General features: G+C 41.8%; 2 protein-coding genes across 4 annotated transcripts in view; both read left to right on the top strand.

Annotated features, from left to right (window-relative positions):
* LOC129826259 (serine/threonine-protein phosphatase 2A 55 kDa regulatory subunit B alpha isoform-like) overlaps positions 1-9,959 on the top strand; it is a 30,525-nt gene extending 20,566 nt beyond the window's left edge. Inside the window, exons 3-10 of one of the 3 annotated variants that reach the window (XM_055886789.1) lie at positions 1,934-2,031; positions 2,148-2,313; positions 3,417-3,529; positions 3,677-3,854; positions 4,134-4,298; positions 4,518-4,687; positions 5,013-5,104; positions 7,330-9,959. In XM_055886789.1, coding sequence (XP_055742764.1) covers positions 1,934-2,031; positions 2,148-2,313; positions 3,417-3,529; positions 3,677-3,854; positions 4,134-4,298; positions 4,518-4,687; positions 5,013-5,104; positions 7,330-7,606 — 1,259 coding nt within the window. In that variant the 3' untranslated portion in view covers positions 7,607-9,959. Of the gene's footprint in view, positions 1-234; positions 2,032-2,147; positions 2,314-2,441; positions 2,525-3,416; positions 3,530-3,676; positions 3,855-4,133; positions 4,299-4,517; positions 4,688-5,012; positions 5,105-7,329 lie in introns of those variants that run through there. The other 2 variants (XM_055886788.1, XM_055886790.1) reach the window with 2 other exon arrangements.
* A 774-nt stretch (positions 9,960-10,733) lies between these two features.
* LOC129826260 (BCL2/adenovirus E1B 19 kDa protein-interacting protein 3-like) lies at positions 10,734-24,455 on the top strand. Its single transcript, XM_055886791.1, has 6 exons — positions 10,734-10,846; positions 16,902-17,157; positions 17,267-17,348; positions 17,479-17,585; positions 17,785-17,934; positions 22,203-24,455. Exons 1-6 carry the CDS (start codon positions 10,765-10,767, stop codon positions 22,249-22,251), a joined length of 726 nt encoding a protein of 241 aa, XP_055742766.1. The 5' UTR covers positions 10,734-10,764; the 3' UTR covers positions 22,252-24,455.
* The last annotated feature ends 791 nt before the right edge of the window (positions 24,456-25,246 follow it).

The raw sequence follows: 25,246 nt of genomic DNA, 5'->3' as shown, positions 1-25,246 counted from the left end.
TGTTTATTGGTGTGGGGAGGCAGTGTGTGGCTGTGGCAGGAGCAGAGGTCAAGCACCTCCATAGAACTCCTATTATGTGGGGGATAGCACTGCACAACCCTACATTATCAGGCTTGTGCCAACCTCGGTCAATAAGGGAGAGATTGAGTTGAGCTAACAACTTCTATGGAAGTGGTTAGCTGCATATATATATATATATTTTTTTTTTACATTTTCCCTCTGGGGTGGTTATGTACATCTTGCTTTCCACAACTTCACAAAATCATATATACTTTAGTAGTTAGGCTCAGTAGTTGTGAAATCAGTGTGGCACAGCAGGGAGCTAGATTACAGTGCATTTGGAAAGTATTCAGACCCCTTGACTTTTTCCACATTTTGTTACATTACAGCTTCGTTCTAAAATTTACTAAATCGTTTCCCCCCCTCATCAATCTACACACAATACCCCATGATAACAAAGCAAAACGTATTTTTTGTTTTTTTTTGTAAATGTATTAAAACATTTTTTTTTAAGTAGTCTTAATACTTAGGTAAATGTAATACTTAAGACCCTTTACACAGTACTTTGTTGAAGCACCTTCGGCAGTGGTTACATCCTCAAGTCTTCTTGCGTATGACACCACAAGCTTGGCACATCTGTATTTGGGGAGTTTCTCCCATTCTTCTCTGCAGATCCTCTCAAGCTCTGTCAGGTTGGATGGGGAGCATCACTGCACAGGTATTTTCACTCAGACATGCAGAGACTTGTACCGAAGCCACTCCTGCGTTGTCTTGGCTGCCTACTTAGGGTCATTGTCCTGTTGGAAGCTGAACCTTCTCCCCAGTCTGAGGTACTGAACACTCTGGAGCAGGTTTTCATCAAAGATCTCTTTGTACTTTGCTCCGTTCATCTTTCCCTCAATCCTGACTAGTCTCCCAGTCCCTGCCGCTGAAAAACATCCACACGCATGATGCCACCACCATGCTTCACTGTAGGGAAGGTGCCAGGTTTCTTCCAGAAGTGACGCTTGGCATTCAATCTTGGTTTCATCAGACCAGAGAGTGTTTCTCATGGTCTGAGAGTCTTTAGATTCCTTTTGGCAAAGTCCAAGAGGGCTGTCGTGCCTTTTACTGAGGGGTGGTTTCCGTCTGGCCACTCGCCCATAAAGGTCTGATTGATGAAGTACTGCAGAGATGGTTGTCCTTCTGGAAGGTTCTCCCATCTCCACAGAGGAACTCGGGAGCTCTGTCAGAGTGACATTGGGTTTTTGGTCTCCTCCCTGACCAAGTTCTTTCTCCCTCATTTGGCTGGGTGGCCAGCTCTAGGAAGAGTCTTGGTGGTTCCAAACTTCTTCCATTTAAGAATGATGGAGGCCACTGTGTTCTTCCCCAGATCTGTGCCTAGATGCAATCCTGTCTCTGAGCTCTACGGACAATACGCACTGCGAATACGCACCGCATCGATTATATGCAACGCAGAACACGCTAGATAAACTGGTAATATCATCAGCCATGTGTGGTTAACTAGTGATTATGATTGATTGTTTTTTATAAGATACGTTTAATGCTAGCTAGCAACTTACCTTGGCTTCTTACTGCATTCGCGTAACAGGCAGTCTCCTCGTGAGTGCAATGTAATCAGGTGGTTAGAGCGTTGGACTAGTTAACTGTAAGGTTGCAAGATTGAATCCCCGAGCTGACAAGGTAAAAATCTATTCTGCCCCTGAACAAGGCAGTTAACCCACTGTTCCTAGGCCATCATTGAAAATAAGAATGTTTTCTTAACTGACTTGCCTAGTTAGAATAAGGCTGTAACATAACAAAATGTGGAAAAAGTCAAGGGATCTGAATACCTTCTGAATGCCCTGTACCCCCAAAACATTACAAATGTTGTTCCTTCTATTATTTAGCAATAAGCAATTGAACCTACTAATTGCCATGTTATCTGTGACAGCTGACATCATATCCACTGTGGAATTCAATCACTCTGGGGAGCTACTAGCCACTGGGGACAAGGGGGGCCGTGTTGTCATCTTTCAGCAGGAGCTAGAGGTAAGTGGAGGTTACTGCTCAACACAGTCCACTGTATTTAAACACTGGACAGAGTCTCGTGTCAGTAGTGTATTTATTTTTGACATGACTGTGTTATGCATGTTGTCATCGAGCAGAGTAAGAACCAGCCACAGTGCCGTGGAGAGTACAATGTTTACAGCACCTTCCAGAGCCACGAGCCTGAGTTCGACTACCTGAAGAGCCTTGAGATCGAGGAGAAGATCAACAAGATCCGGTGGCTGCCTCAGAAGAACGCTGCACAGTTTCTCTTGTCCACGAATGGTCAGTAGAGCATTGTGTGCATGTAGCCTTAGCCTCCCCAGCCCTTTCCTCTGTTGGGGATGGGGCGGACCTGACAGGACTCTAGATAAGCTGTTCATTACGTTGACTCATTTGTATGTTTTGAATAGGAGAGGGATCAACGGAAATACAGACCTGCCAACATGCACGCATTTTGCGTACCAACTACGCACTTCTCTGTCCATGTACGCAGGTACGAGATCCGAGTTAAAAGTACGCAGAATTGAATAGGGCCTGATTTTTTTTTTTTATATATATATATATATATATATATATATATATATATATATATATATATATATATATATATATATATAATTATTTTTTAAATTGTGTGTTTTAATAAATAAAAGATTTACTCAGCGGATTTTATCATCCTGATTCTCGACTGCAACACACATACATGTATTGTGTTTGTGTCTACGCACATGGAGATTAATACATCATTATTCGACGTAGCTAGTACCCGGTGTCTGCCCCTCCTGTTTGTTGTGACGCTGAGTTTGCCGACTGTCAGCTGTACATAAACACATGGACAAATCCCTTTTTGACTCCGTGTGTTGTGGGAAGGTAAACACATTGTCTCAAGCTAACGTTATCGAACATAATATGGACATTCAGTGGGCTCTAAAGTGCCAGCAGTTCACTCGCATTTGCTAGTGAAAGAAATTAAATGTAAATACCAAAAATACCTGGCAGCTTTTGTGTGAGTGTGATATTTAATTCTGCGTCCCATTATTTGAATTTTCCACGCAACCTGATAGACTGTAACTGTAATTATGATCTACTTCACAAAAAGCATTACAAAAGTATAATTAAATGGAGTCGGGAGTTTAGAAGGCCGCGCGATGAAGAATGAGTGTCCGGTATTAGTTATTCGGTCCTATTCTGTAATTGCGATCTGACTCAAACAGTGTGCGGGCGGGGGAAAGAGAACCCCGATTCGGCGTGTGCGATCCGTGCGAGTTGAATCTCCAATTTGCAGAGCGCGTCTGGGACTCTAAAAAGTTGGCCAGGGTTGGCAGGTCTGGAAATATATTGCTGGTGCAGAAGCAGCGTTGACATGCAAATGTGCTCTCTTGCAGATAAAACTATAAAGCTGTGGAAAATCAGTGAACGGGACAAGAGACCAGAGGGGTACAACCTGAAGGAAGAGGATGGGCGTTATAGAGACCCCACCACTGTCACAACACTACGGGTGTGTAGACTTTCACGTACATATACCCTGCACACTCAGATGCCCCAACATTGACTCATTCTATACACCTCATCCTATACACTACGCACAACTCGTACACCTGGCTAGAGAGAACCTGATACATCTCCTCCTTCCTCTTCACCATAGGTCCCAGTGTTTCATCCCATGGACCTGATGGTGGAGGCCAGCCCCCGACGAGTGTTTGCTAACGCGCACACCTACCACATCAACTCCATCTCGGTCAACAGCGACTGTGAGACCTACCTGTCTGCCGATGACCTTCGCATCAACCTCTGGAACCTGGAGATCACTGACCGCAGCTTTAGTATCCTCTCTGTGTTTGGTTCCCATCACTTTTCCTTTCTGTCTCTGCTGAGCACTTCAGAAGGTCTTCTTGGTGATCTTGTTCCATCTTGATTTAATGCTTTACATTTTTGTTAATTATGTGTTGAGTTTGCTTGGATAGCACTGTAACTCATTTTACAGAGACAGTTCAACAAGGCACAGTTAGTCATTTTTGGGTCAAGAGTAGTTCAGGAGCCCCATTTCTTATCTGTGGTATCAGAGCTGTTATGTTTGCCCTTGACCTCCCTGACCTCCTTAGACATTGTGGACATCAAGCCAGCTAACATGGAGGAGTTGACGGAGGTGATCACAGCAGCAGAGTTCCATCCTAACCAGTGCCACACCTTTGTCTACAGCAGCAGCAAGGGCACCATCCGCCTCTGTGACATGAGGGCATCAGCTCTCTGTGACCAGCACTCCAAGCGTAAGTGGCATGTGACAGTGCAGTCCATGATATTAGTTTCAGACAGAATTCTGTGCCCTGTGGAGACAACTAGGTAAAGTTTTTCAGAGACAGATTAAAAGTACTGTTTAGCCCAGCAATTTCAGAGACCTCGGAAGCAGATGCTTCAACAGTCCATTGCTGTCTTTGACTACTCCAATGAAATGACTGAGCTAGCACACCTCTCGTTGTTTCATTCAGTGTTTGAAGAGCCTGAGGATCCAAGCAACCGCTCATTCTTCTCTGAGATCATCTCCTCCATCTCTGATGTCAAGTTCAGCCACAGTGGGCGCTACATGATGACCCGGGACTACCTCACCGTCAAAATCTGGGACCTCAACATGGAGTCCCGTCCAGTAGAGACTTATCAGGTCAGCTGGTGTCTGTGTGGTGGGATGTAGTGACATCATCATGGATGTTGCATCCAAAATTCAATTTGCTTGTCAGCTCTAAACTTCTAGTTTGATAAGTGGAGCTAGTTTGATAAGTACATCCTCCACTAGGGGGAGATGTTATGTGTAAATGTGTCCTGTCCTGTATTGGGCCCTGTTGTATCTTTTATTTATTTATAGCAAAGATACATTCACTTCAATGTTATCATTTGAAGGTATGCTTATATTAGACTGAACCAATGTGTTTTTTTGTGCAAATATTATGTATTCGTGTCTTGATTCACTATCATTTTCCTCCCAACAGGTTCATGAATACCTCAGGAGTAAACTGTGCTCACTCTATGAGAATGACTGCATCTTTGATAAGTTTGAGTGCTGCTGGAATGGAAACGACAGGTGAGGGTTGTCAAGTTTTGCCATCAATTCTAAACTTGACACTGGATCTATGAATTGAGCCTGACCGATACGGATCTGATTTTATGGTGAAAATATTCACGATAATCGATATATCTGCCGATGTTTTTATTATTATAGCTGGAATGGGGGGGGGGGGGGGGGGGGGGCACTTTCTGTATGCATTGTGCTTAAAACAGCCCTACAAAGATACTCAGAAAGATGCTCTTAAATTTGAGGAAAGAACATTTGGAAGCCGAGCATTTATGATAAATGGTTACTATTAACTTTGGTTTTGACAAATGAGGCTGTGGTGTTTGCTTATGGTCATTCTGTGTATTCTTAAAGTAGATCATAAATAGTACGTCTGCACAGTATGAATGGATCATGATTTTTTTTTTCAGGTATCAGTGCAACTGCGGACTCATTAGGGGTCATTATCTGAATAATTAAACAGTAAGCCAAAATAACATATAATACAGATAGCTGGACATAATCGAATTATGTAAAATGATTAAGGTATCTTTGGATTTGTGCCCTAAAATGTTAGACACCACATAAAAATTTAAGAGCATCAGATAGATTAGGTTTTGTTATGGGAAAAACTGTTACTCTAGTGAAAGGAGGATAAACTGCACTAATTCCAGCAAAACATGAGCTTCTGAGAACTGAGCTGCCTCATGCTAGCCAGCTGGACAACAATGACATAGCACAGATTTTCAATGTATTGGTATTTATCTATGTTTTTATTGATTGTAGGGCTGTAGCCACTGAATTCTGGGAGTTGTCACTTTAAGGAAAAACATCAATCAAAAAATGAACTGCTGGCACCGCGCTGCCTCTCGCTCCAAGCGTTGCCTCAGTGAATTGTCCTCGTTCTCCGGCATCCTTGGGACATCCCTACCCCATTGAAGTTGACATTTAAAATGGTTAGGGTAGGGATGTCCCAAGGATTCCAGATGGCACTAACCCTCAGTGAACGGCGTCAAGTACTCTCACTCAGCTAGTTAGTGCTTGTCGTAGAAATGCGGGTGGTGAAACGTGAATTTGGACCAGTCCCTGACAAGTGACAACCCATACATCAAAACGTAGCAACGAAGTGCTACTTTGTAACCTGATATGGTGTTTTCTTGGTTTCTGAAAACATTTGAATGACAAAGGCAGAGCTTGAGGAATTCCCTTAGCAAAGAGCAAATATAACACACCAGATTTTGTGTGCTTCACTAAGGGGCTGTAACGGTAACATTACCATAGAGTTGAACGTTCTTAGCACATTTGGGCATAGCATCCGTTGTTTGTCATGACATCCAACACTCTACCATGACACTTCACGCAACAGTGTGATTTTTGGCACTTTATTGAGCTGGCGTGCTTCTATCTACTCACCGTAGAAGCAGTAGGCCTAACAGTTAGTTCACAGTATTTCACTCTCTTCTCCAACTGGTATAGTTGCGTTGTGAAAAGTGTCCAGTCTGTACCGTTCCAAGGCAAGATAGGTTTATAGCCATATAAAGAGCTCCCTCTTCGGGGCAAGTAATAAAATGCCCAAATAATTCTATCAACAGCTTTTTTACAGAGCGTTTTGTCCGCATCTTAAATCGGTCCTTTTCGGTGGATTAAACGCTGATACAAATACATCCTCATATCGGTCAGGCATTAAATATTAATAGATGTCTGACATTTATCAGGAAGTTGATGCGGTACGATACATTAGATCAATGTTTGACATCGAGGACACTTACTCATCAAAGTAATAGTTGTATTCATTTATAAGTTGTACATAGTCACTTTATGTTCGGCCTACAGAAGAAAGGCTGTAGCTACTGTAAGACACTATATTGGGATGTCCCCTCATCTGAACTTAGCAGCCCAGCGCTTATCAAAGGCTGCCTTTATCTCTGTCAAACAGAACTCAAGGCTGCCCCTTGCATTACGTCTGTAATGGTGGACTCAAGGTGGATCTGTCTGTATATTAATACATGTTTTTTTTACTCATTCACCGTACACGTTTAGGTTTCCCATCCTGCACAAACTCCACTGGATTGCCATTATACAGACTGTTGTTCCTGTCTCTTGACCTCATTGTATACATGCCACAGTACACTTGAATGTTATATGGGCTGATTTAATGAATGTGTTGGTTAGATTCTGTGATTGAAAGACTCTAATTGAAACCACTAAGTCTGCCACTACCTCTGAGTCTCATTCCCCACCCTTGTCCTCCTCAGTGTTGTGATGACGGGCTCGTACAACAACTTCTTCCGGATGTTTGACCGAGGCTACCGGCAGGATGTGACCCTGGAGGCGTCTCGGGAGAGCAGTAAGCCTCGCTCTGTGCTCAAGCCCCGCAAGGTGTGCACAGGTGGGAAACGCAAGAAGGACGAGATCAGTGTAGACAGCCTGGACTTTAACAAGAAGATCCTCCACACGGCCTGGCACCCCCAGGACAACATCATTGCCGTGGCCACCACTAACAACCTCTATATATTTCAGGACAGACTGTAACTAGTATTCAATGAACCCTTCAGGTCCCACTTTAGCCTCATCTGGAGAAGTGCAGAAAAACACATCTGTTTTGATGGCTTTCTTAGTCTTATTTCCTGTTCAGGGGGCTCCAACAGTACCACACTTCTCCTGGCACATTGCAACTGATGTCCACTACATCCCAAAGGGAACACTTTTCTAACACTCTAGTCTTTTGGTGGGATATTGTTTATTTAGCTAATTTCCTATGTTGCTAATTTCACGGTTTTGGTGCCACAACCATTTTTATATGAACAAGCATTTTTTCTTTTGATAGGGAGTTATTTCAACTGGGTTCCCACCTCCAACCCTCTATTGTTGACACCGATTACAAAATGCCATTCTGCATTGACCAAATTGGCAAGCTGTCAGCTCTCCATATTTGTCCCAGGCTGTTTGTCAAGTTGCCAAGTTTCCTCACCCTCATCTTTCACATACAGTACACATTCACTCTTAACATCGATGTAGACACACACACAAAGCTCAACTCAGTTGGTGGATTGGTTTGGGGGTAATTTCGAGACAACTATGCCAAATGCACAGTTGTTATCCAGTCTGAGACTACAGACAAGGCTTAACAGTCTGGTATACACAGATTCCTTCTCCAGAGGTAACCTGCAGTATGAAGCCGTTGCTTTTCCAAGTAAATAGTAGTGGTCAGAGGTGCTGCAGGCAGCCTAATCTCACATGGAAGGGACTGGTCCCTCTTGCACTTAGTGCCACCATGTACAGCTCAGCACAGAGGCGCCAGTGCAGTTATTGTAAGAGAGTCTTCAGGCAGAGGCATGCCTTGGCCATATTGTGCTGACCTGCATGACTTGTCAGTTTAAATGTGAGAGGCACTCATTTGTACCTCTGCTGCTAAGTTCCATGCATGTGTCTTGGCTTATGTTTCTTATGAATTGTTTCCCTCTGGATCAAGTTTTTTGTTTGTATATTTTTTAATGATATTTTGTACTTCAGATAAATAATAATCACTATAATTAGTTTATTTTTGTATGAACTAAGACAGAAATATTGATAACATTTAACCCCCTTACACTACTTGGTTTAGTCTGATCACTGTTGTCTGTTAAACTAGGTTTTGGACTGATCTGTAGACTGGAAGATTACTTGAACTGGTGATATTTAATGTGACTTGTGTTAAATTCAAGTGGGCCGCTGGTCTAAATATGGAGTGCATATTAATGTACCATTAAGAAAGGCTTAATGCATGTTGATGTCCAAAGAGCAGTCTTTTCAGGTATCGGTGCCACTGCAGACTCATTAGGGGTCATTATCTGAATGTTTTTGTATTTAGGTTACTGTAACTGATATTGACTGGAATGGATTCAGTTGCTTCAGTTTTAGTTCATTTGCGCAAATTGTTTCAACTCCATTTGTGTGTGCCGTGGCTATGTTTTCTAAACATTTGCACTGAGTGAAAGATAATTAATAATAAATAGGCCATTGTACAGTGAGAATGGGCAAGGCATTATCTGTTTTCTCTGCTTCAGTTTGGCTGAAGAAACACTCTTAACCATATTCACTCTGAGGAGAATCAGGTTGATTGACTAGACAGGTTTACTGACATATTTTATAATGAGATGTTTTCTCTTCGATTGTGCATAAGAAGTTCTTTATGCAGGAAACAAAGTAACTGTTAAGTGTATCATTGGATGAAATTACTGGTTAATGTCAGCTCAGGGCATTGGAGACAGTATTTCAAACGTATGGCATGTCCAGCATTTGTATTGTATTTAGTTGATGTGGCATTATTTGTTAAGGATGTTTTGGGAGGTTGTGTCTGTAGTACATTTGTTTATGTATACACTTGATTGACGAGATGCCAATTGTGAGCCATTGGATCATAATAAGTTAGCATTAAGCTTAAGAATTGAGGCTCACTCACAAGTAATGCTACCAATAAGCACGATTGCAGACTGTCTGCAATCAAGGTCATTAGCTCTACTGGTGTTGTCACTTCCTTAGGACTCTGCCAATGTCCTTGTTGAATACTTAGATTTTCTTATGTTTTGTGGACAGTTTATAATGGCTGTCAATTTGTTAGCTGTTGTGAGAATGTGTCATGACAGGAGGAACAAGAGTAGCCTACTGTACATGTTTTGTCATGGTTAAGATGTCAAATGCTCCATAGGAGAAGCCACACGTTATACCCCTGACCCCATACCACTATCACACACTTGGCATCAGAAACATCAAGGCTCAGTTACGGTACAAATGTAGTTGTCAAAATGGGCTTTTTTATTTTTCTTAAATTTACTGTCAGTTATTCTAAAGTGTCAATACATGGAGACACCTAAACAAAATAAATGAGTACTTTTCCCCCAACACACTCCTGTCTTCACAGCTCTTGTGCAAAGCTACCAAATGTCATTCAGAAGGACCTAATTGCCTTTTTCATAGCAGAGGAAATAATGAGATAATCAAGTATGTTTCCTGAAGTGACTGGCGGCATTTCAGGCACGAGACTGCTCACGGGAACTTAAATATAATGTATTCACAGAACTCGCAACAGAATGCACTTTTTTTTTTTTTGTGAGTTTCATTGATTTGTATGTTTTGTTTTGAGGGGCTCTTGATAAAGATTGGGGGACATTTTGGGTGATTAAAAAAATATCAATATAGCCGTTTTAAAGGTTTACTGTATAGGTCTGTTTACCTTTGTCAAATGGAATAAAATATAGTTTAGATTTAATGAGTAATAAAGTATTTCAAAACTGAACTATGAATACAACACTTTATATAATTAGTTTTGACTATTCTATCAGATGCTGAGTTACGTTGTAGTTGTATGTCCTCATACTGTATTATCATACAGGAAATTATCTTGGCATTACATGCACAAGCAACATGACTTTAAAAAAAAAAAAAAAAAAAAAAAAGGATCAAGGAGACCAGAATATTGATATGTGAAATACAAGGAATATGCTATGCAAACATACATCAAATATGATTGGTATTTGTGCTAGGCTACACATACTCAAATAACTTGTGCCCAAACAATATGCATTATTTTTTCCCCTGCTTTTGTTTTGTTGCATATTTTGGGACTAGAAATTAAAGTTTGAAATAATTGTGATAAATCTCCCTCGGTGCCATTAAATAATTATGCGCCTGCGCGCGCCATTGTTTGCGTCATGTTGACGAACACTAAGGTAGGCAACATGTCCACCACCACTGCTGCTCAGCAAAACAATAACGGGGAGCCTGGCCTCAACGGTAAGTACAATTGTAAACCTTTTTGAACAATCTCAAGAGTTTTAAATACATTTGCAACGAATGAGCTTGTTTTTCGTGGCATGTGTTTATAAACAGAAGGATATAGCAATATTGACCATACGTAAACTTTGCTGCTCCAATGGATTGACTTTAAATATTTGAGTGACACGATTTCAACCAATCATGGATAACTAAACGCTGGTTTGCCTGGAGGCAGGCTTAACCCATATCAAAATAAGTCCAAATAAAATGAGAAAAACACAAACCAATTTCGTCGAATCAGAGCCAATTCTTAGTTTTTAATTGTGTAATATATTTACTTGACTCAATTTCCAGCTATTCATAAAGATTTTTTGTTTATATTGTCTGTTGCACTCTGCCTGCATTGTGGATTTAAAAAAAAAAATCGACTAGGCGAACGATATTCTTTGGAACTTCTTGTCTCCTGTGTAAAGAATGCAGTGCAACACCACTGACTACTAGACAATGTAGATTCCAGATTAAATATTCTAATTCATTCTAGAGTAAAAAATAATTTGAACAACTATAGGCCCATCAAATGCCCATAATACTCGGTGATACTGAGTGTCATCATACCATATCCTTAGGCTTTCTCATAAAATGTATACTAAAGATAGGCTATTCAATATAATCCGTAAGAAAAATAAACGATTTCAAATGTATAGCTAGCATTGAATTATTTAACGCAATAGGCGTATAACCTACTTCAACCCCCAATGACAATTACTGGATGCTGAACAGACTCAATATTCATATGACCATCAGATGCAGTCTCAAAACTGCCCAAGAAGTCCACTTTGGAGGAAAAAGCACAAGGTTAAGATGGTATATGTTTTAATTATCGGTGTCCTTGTATAGTACTTTCTGTCACGGAGACTCTGTCCCTTTACACGGTATGGCGATGCAGTCGGTTTCTAGGAGCATGCACTGGGAATTTCCAAGAAGAGGTTTAGTGAGTTAACCAGTTTAGCCTGAGCAACATTCAACAGACAGGTGTGTGGGGAATGGAGTTTTGATTTGATGCTTTAGCTTAGCTTCCAGAGATTGCATAACTCTCCTCCCTCTTTCCTGCCTGTCTGGGAGCAGTCTGAATTCCATTAGGGCAGGCTGCTGTGAGAGGCATTACCACTATCATGAAATGCAGGCTATCGGCTGGATGGTGTGTTATTTATAGACAAACTGATAATGGTAAATTATGAATGATATAATAGGCATACTACTACAGATAATGGACCTTACTCCTACACATTGATCTGCTACTGGGACTCCTTATATATAGCCTCATTCTTGTGTATTGTATTCCTTTTGTGTTTTCTTTTTATTATAATTTTTTAACTGCATTGTTGGGAAGGTCTGGTAATCAAGCATTTCACAGTAAAGTCTACACCCGTTGTATTCTTCTCATGTGACAAGTAACATTTAATTTGTTAATGGATATATATCCTCTGTATTAAATTAACACATGTTGTATGCTATGTCTACATTTGATAGAATATGCACATTATGTAAGGGCCTATATTGGAAATTGAACAACATAACGTCACTGGTACAGTGGAATATAGGCCACCCAATTACAATTGATGTCCCTCAAAGAGAGGAAATAAGGGATATTTTAGCTTAACCTTCCTGCTGTGTTCTGGTCGAATTGGACCGATTTACAAGTTTTCTCTCTGAAAAAATGTAGTTAATTTAATCTTATTGTTTTATGGTTCCATGACTGTCCACAAAGGGCATCTGAACACACAAAATACATTTGTGTTCCCTGTCAAAAATGACCGATCATTAGAAATGAATGGGTGAGACTACAATTAGTGTATGAAATTGAGTTCAGGCACATGCCCATTCATCAGATGGACACACTTCCTCTCCCAGACCCTCACATGCATGTGTGTTTGAGCACACACACACACCTCACTCCCCTTCTTGGCTACCATGGCAACCACCACGGGAAATAGAATCTTTCCCCAAAGGGATTCACACCTGTTTGCATTCTCACAAACAATCACAACATTGTTTTAATAATATATAGAACTTTTCTTGCAGCTCTGGTATATAAAGCTTTTTTGAGGCCTTGCACACAATTCATTCTGTGGCAGCACAATGACCAAACGATATACTGTATGTGAGGCTCTAGATCATATCTTTGTTCATGACACTGGTGAGGAGGAGAGAGTCCTTGTTAAACTTTGACACACAGTAGTCTGAGATAAATAGCACTATGTTTAATTTGAGTATTTGTTATAGTCAAAATAATCCAAACATTTTTTTTTACTCAAAGAAGTTGTATGAGCTCAGGTGAATGAGCCCTACAGGCCACAAATAGCAAATAGAAGTTAAACACTTGTAATGTTCAAAATAACTTAAGTTGATAAAAAGATCTAACACAACATTAGGTGATAATATATGTATTATTATGGATTTATAATCAGCTATAATGGGGCGGTAATTTTGGACCGGGAACAGAATTAATTAACATGAGCGAACACAACAGGGGGTTAAAGGGCAACTCCACCACTCCACTTCTCATTTTCATTAACTCCAGCACAATGCCAGCGTCTGCATATGTGAAAACAGCGCATTTCTACATTTTGTAGAAACTAATATGAAGGAAAAAAGTTTAACATCAAAAGTAAAAAATGTAAAGAGGATGCTTTTCAAACACTGAGATTCATGGTTATGTCGGGACTAAGAAAATACACTCACTCTGGCTAGAAACTCGTTGCAGGTTTTGAAAATCACTGCTTTTCTTACTTTTAATCCTGCCTTGAGATGTGACAGAGATTTTTTAGGACCTTTTTAACCACAGATCATAGAAACACACCGTTTTCACATTTGTAGACACTGGTATGGTGCTGGAAATAATGAATATGAGATTCAAACGTGGAGGAATTGCTCCTTAATAGGCATGGGAGCTTGTTTATGACTTGAGCAAAGACTGAGAGCATGCTTTGTTCCAAAGTTGCAGCTTAAAGCAGGCTAGACTTAGTCCAGGGCCATGTTTTAAACTGAACTCTCCTGAAGTACAGTATGTTTGTTTTTATTCATGGCGTCACTTGTTTCAGTAATATGCACATGCAGCCTTTTTGAACAGAGAACCTCTACTGGTGTCTTTGATATCTAAAAACCTTGCATCCACATCCATTTTTAGTTTTACAAAATGATTCTGCTTTTGTGCATGTGCATAACTTCAGGGAAGTTAGGAACCAATATACACAGGCAGTTAGGAAAGCAAAGGCTAGCTTTTTCAAACAGAAATTTGCATCCTGTAGCACAAACTCCAAAAAGTTCTGGGACACTAAAGTCCATGGAGAATAAGAGCACCTCCTCCCAGCTGCCCACTGCACTGAGGCTAGGAAACACTGTCCCCACCCATAAATCCACGATAATTGAGCATTTCAATAAGCATTTCTCTACGGCTGGCCATGCTTTCCACCTGGCTACCCCTACCCCCAGCCAACAGCCCTGCACCCCCCTCAGCAACTTGCCCAAGCCTCCCCCATTTCTCCTTCACCCAAATACAGATAGCTGATGTTCTGAAAGAGCTGCGAAATCTGGACCCCTACAAATCAACCGGGCTAGACAATCAAGACCCTCTCTTTCTAAAATTAGCAGCTGAAATTGTTGCAACCCCTATTACTAGCCTGTTCAACCTCTCTTTCGTATCGTCCAAGATTCCTAAAGATTGGAAAGCGGCCGCGGTCATCCACCTCTTCAAAGGGGGAGACACTCTAGACCCAAACTGTTAGAGACCTAAATCCATCCTGCCCTGCCTTTCTAAAGTCTTCAAAAGCCAAGTTAACAAACAGATCACCGACCATTTCGAATCCCACCGTACCTTCTCCGCAATTCAATCTGGTTTCCGAGCTGGTCGTGGGTGCACCTCAGCCACGCTCAAGGTCCTAAACGATATCATAACCGCCATCAATAAGAGACAATACTGTGCAGCTGTATTCATCGACCTGGCCAAGGCTTTCGACTCTGTCAATCATCACATTCTTATCGGCAGAATCAATAACCTTGGTTTCTCAAATGACTGCCTCGTCTGGTTCACCAACTACTTCTCAGACAGAGTTCAGTGTGTCAAATCGGAGGGCCTGTTGTCCGGACCTCTGGCAGTCTCTATGGGGGTGCCACAGGGTTCAATTCTCGGGCTGACTCCCTTCTCTGTATACATCAATGATGTCGCTCTTGCTGCTTGTGATTCTTTGATCCACCTCTACGCAGACGACACCATTCTGTATACTTCTGGCCCTTCTTTGGACACTGTGTTAACTAACCTACAGACGAGCTTCAATGCCATACAACTCTCCTTCCGTGGCCTCCAACTGCTCTTAAATGCAAGTAAAACTAAATGCATGCTCTTCAACCGATCGCTGCCTGTACCTGCCCGCCCGTCCAACGTCACTAATCTGGACGGTTCTGATTTAGAATATGTGGACAACTACAAATACCTAGGTGTATGGTTAGACTCTAAACTCTCCTTCCAGACTCACATTAAGCATCTCCAATCCAAAATTAAATCTAGAATCGGCTTCCTATTTTGCAACAAAGCATCCTTCCCTCATGCTGCCAAACATACCCTCGTAAAACTTGACTATCCTACCGATCCTTGACTTCGGCGATGTCATTTACAAAATAGCCTTCAACACTCTACTCAACAAATTGGATGTAGTCTATCACAATGCCATCCGTTTTGTCACCAAAGCCCCATATACTACCCACCACTGCGACCTGTATGCTCTCGTTGGCTGGCCCTCGCTTCATATTCGTCGCCAAACCCACTGGCTCCAGGTCATCTATAAGTCTTTCCTAGGTAAAGCCCCACCTTATCTCAGCTCACTGGTCACCATAGCAGCACCCACTCGTAGCACGCGCTCCAGCAGGTATATTTCACTGGTCACCCCCAAAGCCAATTCCTCCTTTGGTCGCCTTTCCTTCCAGTTCTCTGCTGCCAATGACTGGAACGAACTGAAAAAATCACTGAAGCTGGAGACTCATATCTCCCTCACTAACTTTAATCACCAGCTGTCAGAGCAGCTCACAGATCACTGCACCTGTACATAGCCCATCTGTAAATAGCCCATCCAACTACCTCATCCCCACACTGTTATTTATTTATTTTCCTTTGCAACCCGGTATCTCTACTTGCACATTCATCTTCTGCACATCTATCACTCCAGTGTTTAATTGCTATATTGTAATTATTGCATCACTATGGCCTATTTATTGCCTTACCTCCCTTATCCGACCTCATTTGCACACACTGTATATAGACTTTTTCTATTGTATTATTGACTGTATGTTTGTTTATTGCATGTGTAACTCTTTGTTGTTGTTTGTGTCGCACTGCTTTGCTTTATCTTGGCCAGGTCGCAGTTGTAAATGAGAACTTGTTCTCAACTAGCCTACCTGGTTAAATAAAGGTGAAATAAATAAAATAAAAATGTGGAGTTAGGTCTAATCCTCAAGAGCATAAGGCAGCCATCCACCATGACTCTCCTTGTTAACATGCACTGCTGTATGTTCCATACAGTGACTTTGCTTTACACATACTGTGAGTGGCTGAGTGCCAGACAAAGCGCAGGTCTCGTGCATCTGAGATAAAGGGTCCTAAACAGCAGAAGGGATGCATTGCTCTGCCAGGGCCTCTCTGCTGTAGACCAACCTGAAATGCAAATGTCTGCTGATTCAGGATCTAAAGCCTAGATCTCCATTCAGGCTGAGTAAGTATTTTTGTGTCATGATGATTTCTGTCTTCGTTGACCGCGTAACTTCAATTGCAAGCACTTACAGCAGATATTTGGCCCTTTCTGAAGTACCACTGCCTTCTTTCTCCAGCTTGCTCATTTGAATTACAATAGCCACATAATAAAACAACAGTGCTACAAGTTATCTTTTTAAAATGTCAATGTTTTGGTGCATTGAGTTTGAGAACTTGGCAATGCATCTTTACCATGGACTTATGTCACTATTATCAACATTTGTACTGATACCCACACTTACTCTGATCCCAATTTTATGCTTGTGTTTTCAGGGTCGTGGGTAGAGCTGGAGAGGAATGGAAACAACAGGAACCAGGCTCTGCTGCCAAACCCCAACACGGAGAATGGGAATGAGGGGGAGAGTCAGGCCCCTCAGGCTCTGGAGGTGGTGCCAGAGGAGGTGGAGGAGAGTCTGACAGGGGGGCTGGGGCACGTGCCCTCATCCTCCTCTATCCACAATGCAGACATGAAGAAGATCCTCCTGGATGCCCAGCACGAGTCCAGCCAAAGCAGCTCCTCCTGTGACAGGTAGGAAGGGAGTGTCATGTTTTTGGTGAGCCCCCTCCCTGAGCTCTTCCTCCATGTTTGGGTGTTTGTATAATTTACGTGTTTATTTTCTTCCTGTGTTGTGCCTCAGTCCTCACAGACCTTCCAGTCCAGATCAGGATGACAGCCAGGTCACCTTTGACGTGGAGATGTCCAGGAGGCGAGGGAGCCAGGTACGTAAACCCAGTCTGCTCTCATGTGTCTGTTCCTCCATCCATGCCCCTGACATCACTGTTACAGTATAGGCCTACAGGACCTCTCTGCTCACTCATCTGTGTGCTCTCTCTTTCTCCACATCTACAGTCAGAGGAGGAAGGCCTAGAGAAAGACAGAGAAGATGATATCCTGATGAACAAAGGTGCGGACTGGGTTGCAGATTGGTCCAGTCGGCCCGAAAACATTCCCCCCAAGTAAGGAGACACTGCACACAATCTAACATAAATAAACTTGTAGTCTAAATCATAGCGAAAATAGACTAAACGTATTCAATTCCATATCAGTCCATGTAGAACGTTAAAGCATATAATAGAACTGATCATTTTCTGTAGGAAGCCAGTATAATTCAAAATTGCCAACATGTTCAGTGATATTTTTTATCTTTTTTTGTAGGGAGTTCCACTTCCAACACCCCAGACACTCAGTATCCCTCAGCATGCGAAAGAGTGGAGCCATGAAGAAAGGGGGTGTCTTCTCTGCTGAGTTCCTCAAAGTCTTCATCCCCTCCTTAGTCCTGTCTCACATCCTTGCCCTTGGTATCGGGTGAGTGACTGTACCATCTTACACAACTAGCAAATCAATTGGATGTATGAGTATGTGTACACTGAAGAAAAATATAAACGCTACATGTAAAGTGTTGGTCCCATGTTTCATGAGCTGAAATAAAAGATCCCAGAAATGTTCCATATGCACAAAAAATATTATTATTTGTTATTTCTCAAAATGTTGTTCACAAATTTTTTTACATCCCTGTTAGTGAGCATTTCTTCTTTGCCAAGATAATCCATCCACCTGACAGGCGTGGAATTTCAAGAAGCTGATTAAATAGCATGATCATTACACAGGTGCACCTTGTGCTGGGGACAATAAAAGGCCACTCTAAAATGTGCAGTTTTGTCACACAACACAATGCCACATATGTCTGAAGTTTTGAGGGAGTGTGCAATTGGCATACTGACTGCAGGAATGTCCACCAGAGCAGTTGCCAGAGAATTGAATGTTCATTTCTCTACCATAAGCTGTGCCTCCGACGTTGTTTTTGAGAATTTGGCAGTACGACCAATCTGCAACCCAGTCTGCACCTTTGTTCATCAGGATATCATCTTGTCTGTCTTTCTCTGGGCCTTCCTCCTCTGACTGGCGGCTCCCGAGTGGTGCAAAGGTCTAAGGCACTGCATCTCAGTGCTGGAGGCGTCACTACAGAATCCAGGCTGTATCACAAGCGGACGTTATTGGGAGTACCATAGGGCGGCGCACAATTGGCCCAGCGTCGTCCGTGTTTGACCGGTGTAGGCCGTCATTGTAAATAAGAATTTGTTCTTAACTGACTTGCCTAGTTAAATAAAGGGAACATTTTAAATTATACATTTAATTTCAAAAAAGTCAAACCGGCCTCTCAACCACAGACCACGTGTAACCACGCCACGTCCGGCTTCTTTCCCTCCGGGATCATCTGAGACCAGGCCACCTGGACAGCTGATGAAACTGTGGGTTTGCACAACCGAAGAATTGCTGCACAAGCTGTCAAAAATCGTCTCAGGGAAGCTCATCTGTGTGCATGACCTGACTGCAGTTCGGCGTTATGCTCACCTTCGATGTCTACTGGCACGCTGGAGAAGTGTGTTCTTCAAGGATGAATCTCAGTTTCAACTGTACCAGGCAGATGGCAGACAGCGTGCATGGCATTGTGCGGTCAAGCGGTTTGTTGATGTCAACTTAGTGCCCCATGGGTGCGGTGGGGTTATGGTATGTGCAGGCATATGCTACGGACAATGAACACAATTTTATCGATGGCAATTTGAATGCACAGAGAATGATGGGACCCTGACGCACATTGTTGTGCCATTCATCCGCCGCCATCACCTCATGTTTCAGCATGATAATGCACGGCCCCATGTTGCAAGGATCTGTACACAATTCCTGGAATCTGAAATGTCCCAGTTCTTCGATGGCCTTTATACTCACCAGACATGTCACCCATTGAGCAGGTTTGGGATGCTCTGGATTGACGTGTATGACAGCGTGTTCCAGTTCCCGCCAATATCCAGCAATTTCACACAGCCATTGAAGAGGAGTGGGACAACATTCCACAGGGCACAATCAACAGCTTGATCAACTCTATGCCAAGGAGATGTGTTGCACTGCATGAGGCAAATGGTGGTCACACCAGATACTGACTGGTTTTCTGATCCACGCCCCTAATTTAGGAAAAAAAGGTTTCTGTGACCAACAGATGCATATCTGTATTCCCAGTCATGTGAAATCCATAGATTAGGGCCTGATGAATTTATTTAAATTGACAGATTTCCTTATAAAGTGGGGCCAAAAATGATTTAGTCAGCCACCAATTGTGCAAGTTCTTCCACTTAAAAAGATGAGAGGCCTGTACATTTCATCATAGGTACACCTCAACCATGACAGACAAAATGAGAAAAAAAAATCCAGAAAATCACATTGTAGGATTTTTAATGAATTTATTTGCAAATTATGGTGGAAAATAAGTATTTGGTCACTTACAAACAAGCAAGGTTTCTGGCTCTCACAGACCTGTAAACTTATTCTTTAAGAGGCTCCTCTGTCCTCCACTCGTTACCTGTATTAATGGCACCTGTTTGAACTTGTTATCAGTATAAAAGACACCTGTCCACAACCTCAAACAGTCACACTCCAAACTCCACTATGGCCAAGACCAAAGAGCTGTCAAAGAACACCAGAAACAAAATTGTAGACCTGCACCAGGCTGGGAAGACTGAATCTGCAATAGGTAAGCAGCTTGGTTTGAAGAAATCAACTGTGGGAGCAATTATTAGGAAATGAAAGACATACAAGACCACTGATAATCTCCCTCGATCTGGGGCTCCACGCAAGATCTCACCCCGTGGGTTCAAAATGATCACAAGAACGGTGAGCAAAAATCCCAGAACCACACGGGGGGACCTAGTGAATGACCTGCAGAGAGCTGGGACCAAAGTAACAAAGCCTACCATCAGTAACACACTACGCCGCCAGGGACTCAAATCCTGCAGTGCCAGACGTGTCCCCCTGCTTAAGCCAGTACATGTCCAGGCCCGTCTGAAGTTTGCAAGAGAGCATTTGGATGATCTAGAAGAAGATTGGGAGAATGTCATATGGTCAGATGAAACCAAAATATAACTTTTTGGGAAAAACTCAACTCGTCGTGTTTGGAGGACAAAGAATGCTGAGTTGCATCCAAAGAACACCATACCTACTGTGAAGCATGGGGGTGAAAACATCATGCTTTAGGGCTGTTTTTCTGCAAAGGGACCAGGACGACTGATCCGTGTAAAGGACAGAATGAATGGGGCCATGTATTGTGAGATTTTGAGTGAAAACCTCCTTCCATCAGCAAGGGCATTGAAGATGAAATGTGGCTGGGTCTTTCAGCATGACAATGATCCCAAACACACCGCCCGGGCAACGAAGGAGTGGCTTCGTAAGAAGCATTTCAAGGTCCTGGAGTGGCCTAGCCAGTCTCCAGATCTCAACCCCATAGAAAATCTTTGGAGGGAGTTGAAAGTCCGTGTTGCCCGGCAACAGCCCCAAAACATCACTGCTCTAGAGGAGATCTGCATGGAGGAATGGGCCAAAATACCAGCAACAGTGTGTGAAAACCTACAGAAAACGTTTGACCTCTGTCATTGCCAACAAAGAGTATATAACAAAGTATTGAGATAAACTTTTGTTATTGACCAAATACACTGCTCAAAAAAATAAAGGGAACACTTAAACAACACAATGTAACTCCAAGTCAATCACACTTCTGTGAAATCAAACTGTCCACTTAGGAAGCAACACTGATTGACAATACATTTCACATGCTGTTGTGCAAATGGAATAGACAAAAGGTGGAAATTATAGGCAATTAGCAAGACACCCCCAATAAAGGACTGATTCTACAGGTGGTGACCACAGACCACTTCTCAGTTCCTATGCTTCCTGGCTGATGTTTTGGTCACTTTTGAATGCTGGCGGTGCTCTCACTCTAGTGGTAGCACGAGACGGAGTCTACAACTCACACAAGTGGCTCAGGTAGTGCAGCTCATCCAGGATGGCACATCAATGCGAGCTGTGGCAAGAAGGTTTGCTGTGTCTGTCAGCGTAGTGTCCAGAGCATGGAGGCGCTACCAGGAGACAGGCCAGTACATCAGGAGACGTGGAGGAGGCCGTAGGAGGGCAACAACCCAGCAGCAGGACCGCTACCTCCGCCTTTGTGCAAGGTGGAGCACTGCCTGAGCCCTGCAAAATGACCTCCAGCAGGCCACTGGTCTGTGGTCACCACCTGCAGAATCAGTCCTTTATTGGGGGTGTCTTGCTAATTGCCTATAATTTCCACCTTTTGTCTATTCCATTTGCACAACAGCATGTGAAATTTATTGTCAATCAGTGTTGCTTCCTAAGTGGACAGTTTGATTTCACAGAAGTGTGATTGACTTGGAGTTACATTGTGTTGTTTAAGTGTTCCCTTTATTTTTTTGAGCAGTGTACTTATTTTCCATCATAATTTGCAAGTAAATTAATTAAAAATCCTACAATGTGATTTTCTGGATTTTTTTTTCTCATTTTGTCTGTCATTGTTGAAGTGTACCTATGATGAAAATTACAGGCCTCTCACATCTTTTTAAGTGGGAGAACTTGCACAATTGGTGGCTGACTAAATACTTTTTTGCCCCACTGTATGAACTGTAACTCAGTAAAATCTTTGAAATTGTTGCATGTTGCGTTTATATTTTTGTTCAGTGTAGATTGTCTGCTGTTGAATCATTGTCATGCTGTACTTATTCTCTCCTTAGGGTCTACCTTGGAAAGAGACTCACCACGCCTTCCACCAGCTCTTTCTAAACCCAAACTAAAGCAGTGCCAGGAAGTTGTCCTGTCTAAAAAAAATACTTGTACCTCTGCATCCATTGTTTTCCTAGCTAGCTTCCTCCTCCCTTTTCCATTCTATTCATCCATTTTATTCATCCATTCTATATTCTGTTTACTCAGATTTTTTTCCTATGTTTTTAGCACTTTATCTGACACTGACTCACCCCAGTTTTTTTATGTTGGGTGCTTTTGGAAGGTTCACAATTCCTCAACGTTTGGGACCCTTTACCTTTGACACAGATTGGGCACAGTGCGAACTGTAGCATCGGACAGTAATGACCACTATCAACCCATAATAGTTCACAGCCCCTGCCTGAACCTGAGTGTGGTACTTTTGGAACAAATGATTCTCAATTCAGCTATTGAAATCCTATACTGCACAAACACTGAGGTGGCTGGTATTGGATGGCAGGGGGCCTGAACCTTTGGGAATCTCTTTGAGATTTCCATATAGATGCCTTAGCTTAGACAGAGATTGTGCTGTGAGAGGTCAAGTGTCTTGGAGTGTTTATCTTCCTGCTCCTTACTCCAAGTCAGTTAATTGCATAGTGACTTGCACCTGAACCAAAAATAAGCCCCATATCTGAAGTACACCTTTCAAGAGTTGCAGTGACTCTGAATCAAGTGGTATTATTGTTCTGTTTTTTTTTTTTTTTTTGCATGGAGTTTTGATTTTTTTTTTTACCCAGACTTTAATTCAGCAGAAGTTTGGTTGTAATTCCACCCTATTCTTGTTATACCTAATTTTTGTCATATTTTAGTAGCTCCAATTTTCTCTAAAGAGGGTGGTCTCTTGGTGAAAGGATGTGAATATTTATGCTAGTGGCTACTGCAGGTTTCCATTGATTATCAGGAAAACAACTGAGCAAATAGTTATACAGATGGGGGTGTTGATGCAGAAAGAGTAGCATGTCTAAATGCTATGCAGTACATGGTGAAGTACTGTAGTAGTAAGGAGAAGGGGAAAGTTTGAATGAAGATGTCATTGTTTTATGTAGATATAATATAGTAGATACAAATATACACAACCTGCCTGCCTGCTGTTCAGTAACTCAAATGTGTCAATGCTACACATTCTTCCCTTCTTTTGTCATATCTTATTTGTTTTTTTCAAGCTGATTCTAAAAACCTTTGAATTGAAGTTTTCCTGTTTGGCTGCACACCCTCAGAGTGAGATCCAGTGTATAGGTCCAGCCACCATACTGAGTTGGATGTGTTAGCGGAATTATGATATAACTGGCCACAAATGACTACTGCATATTGCCAAATATAGATATATTTTTATCTCAGCGCTTTTATTGCATTGGAAAGGTACCACTGACACTGATCTCTCAACTATTGGAGAAGTTGAACTATAGGGTTAGACAAACTCAAACAGCGACATGCCCTCCTATCTCCAGCAAAGTCATTTACCTTGTTTTGACATGTCCTTTGATCTATTTTATGTAAGCATGGGCTCTATTCAGCCATTACCAATAGGCAGACATTATCTACCTTATTAGGGTAACGTAAGTAATGCTTTTTGTATATGTGTTTAACACTGACCTATTTTAAAAATTATGATAAATTACCCTTTTTTGGCAATGGTAAAAAACACGTTTTCTTTTCATCACACTAGGTAATCACACTAGGTAATTATCCCGGGAAAGTGGCTATACAGAACCAGCACTCCTCCACTGTATTGAGTTGCTTGGTGATTTAGGGTTTTGTATTGTATCTTTAGGGGGAAGGTTGGTGGGCAATGGGGATAGGTGTGATGACATGAGTGGGGTATTATTATTTTTTTTTGAGTGGGATTTTTTTGTGTGCCTTTTCTTGGTTTGTACCAACTCAAAGTAACTCCCATTGCATGCATGCCCTTAGTTTGTAATTGGCATTTACGTAGTATAATTCACGAGATGCCAAAGGTTGTTATAGCTTTCATTAAAATTGTGAAGTCCGTCCTTGTTTGTAAGGCAGAAGAAGTATGCACATTATCATTGATGTTTTTTTCCTTCTGATAATCCAAAATACAAACTGAAAGATGCTTTTCTTGTTTGTATGGAGGGCAGGGCCCTCAGGAATTCATTGAACATGCTTGTAAAAAAAAATTCCAGAAGCAAGAAGTTTCAGCCATGTAGATTGATTCATTGTAATCATATTGAAAAACTGACATTAAAATGAGAAATTAACCACAATACTCTCAAGCAGAGTTTTTGAAAGGAAAAAACAGAGAACATAAATGTACTGTAAAACACAACATGTTGTACAACAAAATGATGGAAATAATATTGCTTGTTGTGAAACCCCCTCCTACCAAATACACACCCACTGCTTTTCATGCTCCTATTTTAGAATACCTTTTCCAGGGGAGGGGGGTTATAAGTGGGAAGAGCATATTACAACCCTTTGAATAGGAAAAAGCAGGAGGGCAAAATTCTGTGCTCATATCAAGTGAGAATGAGTGAGCAGTAGAGGATTGATGATTTCCAAATGTTTGCGTTCCTTATAAATGCATGTCAACAGAAGAGGAAGGTAGGTGATAGATTCGTGTTAACGTGTTTTTTTGGTGGCTTTACATTGCTGACCGGGATGCATGAAAAGTACAAAGAATAGCAAGGACATGTGCAGAGGTCTCACATTATTAATTGGCTGATGTTATTGAACCTAGACAGCATAGACTGGGTAGATGTAACAGTGCCTTCTCTCCATATTTTCAAACACTGATGCACAAAATCAATAATATGGGTCAAATGGGCCAGTAACCCAAAGGTTGTTAGATTGAATCCTCGAGCTGACAAGGTAAAAATCTGTTGTTCTGCCCCTGAACAAGGCAGTTAACCCACTGTTCCTGGGCCGTCATTGTAAATAAGAATTTGTTCTTAACTGACTTGCTAAGTTAAATAAAGGTTAAATAAAAATACATTTAAAAAATTTACCATTAAGCATTTATCTTAATATCTGTGAAAGGTTATAGATTGTTGCAAGG

The sequence above is a fragment of the Salvelinus fontinalis genome, chromosome 28 (assembly GCF_029448725.1).
Source record: "Salvelinus fontinalis isolate EN_2023a chromosome 28, ASM2944872v1, whole genome shotgun sequence".
In the NCBI taxonomy this organism is placed as follows: Eukaryota; Metazoa; Chordata; class Actinopteri; order Salmoniformes; family Salmonidae; genus Salvelinus; species Salvelinus fontinalis.
Note: the sequence above shows the minus strand (reverse complement) of the source record. Positions and strands in the feature narration are given on the sequence as shown.

Coding starts and splice junctions, on each gene's coding strand:
- LOC129826260 (XM_055886791.1), top strand. CDS start 10,765: ATGTTGACGAACACTAAGGTAGGCAACATGTCCACCACCACTGCTGCT. Junction 10,847..16,901: donor CGGGGAGCCTGGCCTCAACG/GTAAGTACAATT, acceptor TTGTGTTTTCAG/GGTCGTGGGTAGAGCTGGAG. Junction 17,349..17,478: donor CCAGGAGGCGAGGGAGCCAG/GTACGTAAACCC, acceptor CCACATCTACAG/TCAGAGGAGGAAGGCCTAGA.